A 3,696-nucleotide genomic window follows, 5' to 3' on the forward strand; every position below is an offset into this window, starting at 1 on the left:
GCAGTGGAGGATGGCCCAAGTCCTTGGGCCCTGCACCCCATGGGAGACCAGGAGAAGCACCTGGCTCCTGCCATCGGATCAGCGCAGTGCACCGGCCGCAGTGCGCTGGCCGTGGCAGCCATTGGAGGGTGAACCAATGGCAAAGGAAGACCTCTCTCTCTCTCTCTCTCTCACTGTCCACTCTGCCTGTCAAAAAAAGAGAAAGTGGATTTTTAAAAATTTATTTATTTCATTGAGAGGTAGAGTTAGAGACAGAGAGAGGGAGAGACAGAGGGAGAGGTCTTCCATCCACTGGTTCACTCCTCAAATGGCTGCAATGGCAAGAGCTGGGATGATCTAAAGCCAGGAGCCAGGAGCTTCTTCTGGGTCTCCACATAAGTGCAGGGGCCCAAGGACTCGGGCCATCTTCTACTGCTTTCCCAGGCCACAGCAGAGAGCTGGGTCAGAAGTAGAGCAGCTGGGACTTGAACCATCTCTCATCATGGGATGCTGGCACTGCAGGTAGCAGCTTTACTCTCTATGCCATAGCGCTGGCCCCAAAATTGGATGTTTGGAAACATGAAGGAAGGTGGCAGATGCTGGTCAGGTATTTTAGAGATCGCATTTCTACCTTGAGTTTTTATCCACCCAATTCTCTGCCTTGGCCTCCCTAACATATTCAGATTAATGACAACGGAGTATCAGAAGACAGCATTTCCTAGTGGCCCCATTCTGTTTATTTCATTACCTAACATTTTACACTGATCTTTTTAAAAATTCCTTATTCATATAAAGAGAACAGATTTATGCATTGCATAGGTAGAGTTCCAAGAGGACAACAAAGATCTTTAGATGGTCCTTCACAGGTGGCTGTACATCCAGAGATCCTACCACATCTAGAATGGTATCAAGAGACAGAATGCTGTAAGAAAGAAAACACTCATTTCTTATTTCTGAGATTTCATTATGAGAAACTCTGTTAAGGTGAATTTAATCATATGATTTAGTAGGATAGCACAAAATTATGTAGCGGAAAGTAGAAATGAGAAGTGCAAAAGATGCCAGGATTTTACTCTTATTGAAAACGTGTTCACTAAGTATATTGGCTTGCGTTTGGATCCATTTTGTTGCAAAAGACAGGATTTTGTTCCTTTTTATGACTGAGTAGTATTCTGTTGTGTGTGTATATATTATATATTTAATATATATAATTTATTTATCCAGTCATCAGCCAGTCCCATAAAGACAAATACCATGTTTTCCCTGATCTGTGGTAATTAATGGAGTACCTAAAATGTAATGAACAGGAGTAAAATTGACATTTTGAGATTTGAAGATTGCTTACAGCCCTTGTCTCCACTATGGGGGAACAGTGTTTTTTCTTCTTACTATTTGTTGAACTCTTTACTTAGGGTATAAAGTAAACTGAAAGTAATCATTGTAAAATTTAAGAGAGGGGATAAGAGAGGCTGGAGAAGAAAGGATGGAAGCATTGGCAGGAGGAAGGGTGGGGGTAGGGTGGGAAGGATCATTGTGTTCTGAAATCTGTACATATGAAATACATTAAATAAAATTTTAAAATTTAAAAAATAGAATTAACAAAATGGAAATACAGTAGACTCATATTAAAAGATATTTAGCAATAAAACTTGTTCATGTTCTTCTTTTATCATTTATGCCTTTAAATTGAATTTTATCTGAGAATTCTTATGGACTACGATGGCTAAAAAATAACACAGGGAGATCCATGCAGACTTCACTCAGTTCCCTCCTGCAAATTTGCAAGGAAATATCACACCCAGGATTCTAAGGATAAGAATAGCCAAAATGCTAAATAGGCTCAACTCAAGATCTCTCACGATACACTTTGACAACTAGAGACCCTCCCTCCTGGCCCAACAATATCTGTTGCCTAGGAACCACGTGTCTATTTGCCATTTGTATATTGATAGCAGTCACAATGTTTCATATATTGTAAATGTATATCTACCTAAAAATGGCATAGTAATTCCTCTGGGGACCTGTTTTTCCCATGAATAAGGGTATATAATTGCACATGGAATTGAGGTATAAAAAGGAAGTTAAAAATGAGAATAAAAATCAATGACAAGTTACAAAAACACCTAAACATATTAAATTTCATATTACCAGGAAAATCAGTTAAAGTAGTGGTATACACAGGAATGATCGCTATAAACGAGAAAACCTGTGCTTTTAGATTTTCACTGACTACAAATTATATAAATGGCCTTAGCTGCCACCTGTAGTCTTCCTGTAGAAGCAGTAAAACACATGACTATTGTCTTAGTATATTATTCGGTACAATAGGTGTCATGTCAGAAGTAATTATACTCCATATATCCTTATAACCCATGAGACAAATGGGAATTCCTGATTATTTCTGATCTGATGTCAGGACTAGCTTAGGGAAAGAAAGAAAGTAACAAAGAGGAAGACTGTGGATTATCAGGTTGCTTCAAATGTATTGAGAAATTGAAATCAAGGTAATGGAAACTCCTGTAGAATTCCAGCTTCTGAGGCTGGGATTCCTGAAATGCTTGGAGAAAATTGTTCCATTTATGGTTTCCCTCCTAAAGATCTTTTCAGAGCCCTCTTTATGTCTTCATTCCTCAGGCTGTAGATAAAGGGGTTCAGCATGGGGGTGACCACGGTGTACATCACCGAGGCCATCGAAGTTGAGTATGGATTTTGGATGGCAGCAGAACTAAGGTAGACACCTAGTCCACTACAATAAAATAAGGAGACGACGGAGAGGTGAGAGGCACAGGTGGAGAATGCTTTATACTTCCCTTGAGCTGAGGAGATGGCACGGATGGAAGAGACGATCTTAGAATACGAGTACAGGATCCCAGCCAGGGGACCTCCACCCAGCAACACAGATGCAAAATAGATCATGAGATCATTAAGAAAGGTGTCAGAGCAGGCACTGTGCACCACCTCAACCAGGTCACAGAAGAAGTGGGGGATTTCCAGGTGTGTGCAGAAGGACAGCCGCAGCACCAGTAGGCTTTGCAACAAGGCATGCAGGGCAGTGGTGATCCAAGTGGTCAGAACCAGCAGCACACAGAACTGCGGGTTCATGATGACCATGTAGTGCAGAGGGTGACAGATGGCCACGAACCTGTCATAGGCCATCACGGCCAGAAGGAAGTTGTCCAACTCTACAAAAAGCAAGAAGAAGAACATCTGGGTGATGCAGCCTGCAGAGGTGATGGCTTGGCTCTGCGTCTGGATGTTCACCAGCATCTTGGGGACAATGGTGGAGGTGAGAAAGATGTCAGAAAATGACAGGTTGGAGAGGAAGAAGTACATGGGCGTGTGGAGGTGGGGATGTGAGAGGATGGCCAGGACGATGAGCAGGTTCCCAGCCACAGTGACCAGGTACATGGAGAGGAAGAGCCCAAATATGAGGGGCTGCAGCGCAGAGTCCTCTGAGAATCCCAGAAGAAGGAATGTGAAAATGTGTGTATCATTCCCTGATGCCATTTTGTTGTGATGGCTTCCAAGAAAGAGATAAATATCATGGTTACTTTCTACACACTCACAGCTCACATTGGTGAATTTCCACCACTTGGATACTGCTCACATTGATTTCTTTATACTATGCCTGAATCTCACCCCATTGATTACTGGCATCCCTGAAGGCAGTTTATTTCCCACTTAGCATTATCCCGATTGCATGTACATTTCCTAGTC

General features: G+C 42.1%; 1 protein-coding gene across 1 annotated transcript; it reads right to left on the bottom strand.

The window, feature by feature from the left end:
* Window positions 1–229: 229 nt before the first annotated feature.
* On the bottom strand, window positions 230–3,486 carry LOC100347446 (olfactory receptor 7A10-like). Its single transcript, XM_008249339.3, has 2 exons — window positions 2,563–3,486; window positions 230–271 (listed from the first exon to the last, which is right to left on the bottom strand). The coding sequence occupies exons 1-2, from the start codon at window positions 3,484–3,486 to the stop codon at window positions 230–232; spliced, it is 966 nt and encodes a 321-aa protein (XP_008247561.3).
* Window positions 3,487–3,696: the final 210 nt, after the last annotated feature.

This window comes from Oryctolagus cuniculus, chromosome 16 (assembly GCF_051225735.1).
Source record: "Oryctolagus cuniculus isolate XC-2025 breed Fujian yellow rabbit chromosome 16, ASM5122573v1, whole genome shotgun sequence".
NCBI classification, from domain to species: domain Eukaryota; kingdom Metazoa; phylum Chordata; class Mammalia; order Lagomorpha; family Leporidae; genus Oryctolagus; species Oryctolagus cuniculus.

Excerpts from the sequence above, each read along its gene's own strand:
- LOC100347446 (XM_008249339.3), bottom strand. The coding sequence starts at position 3,486 with ATGGCATCAGGGAATGATACACACATTTTCACATTCCTTCTTCTGGGA. Across the intron at positions 272-2,562 it reads AAAGATCTTTAGGAGGGAAA|CTGTCTCTCCCTCTCTCTGT; the intron begins CCATAAATGGAA and ends AGACCTCTCCCT.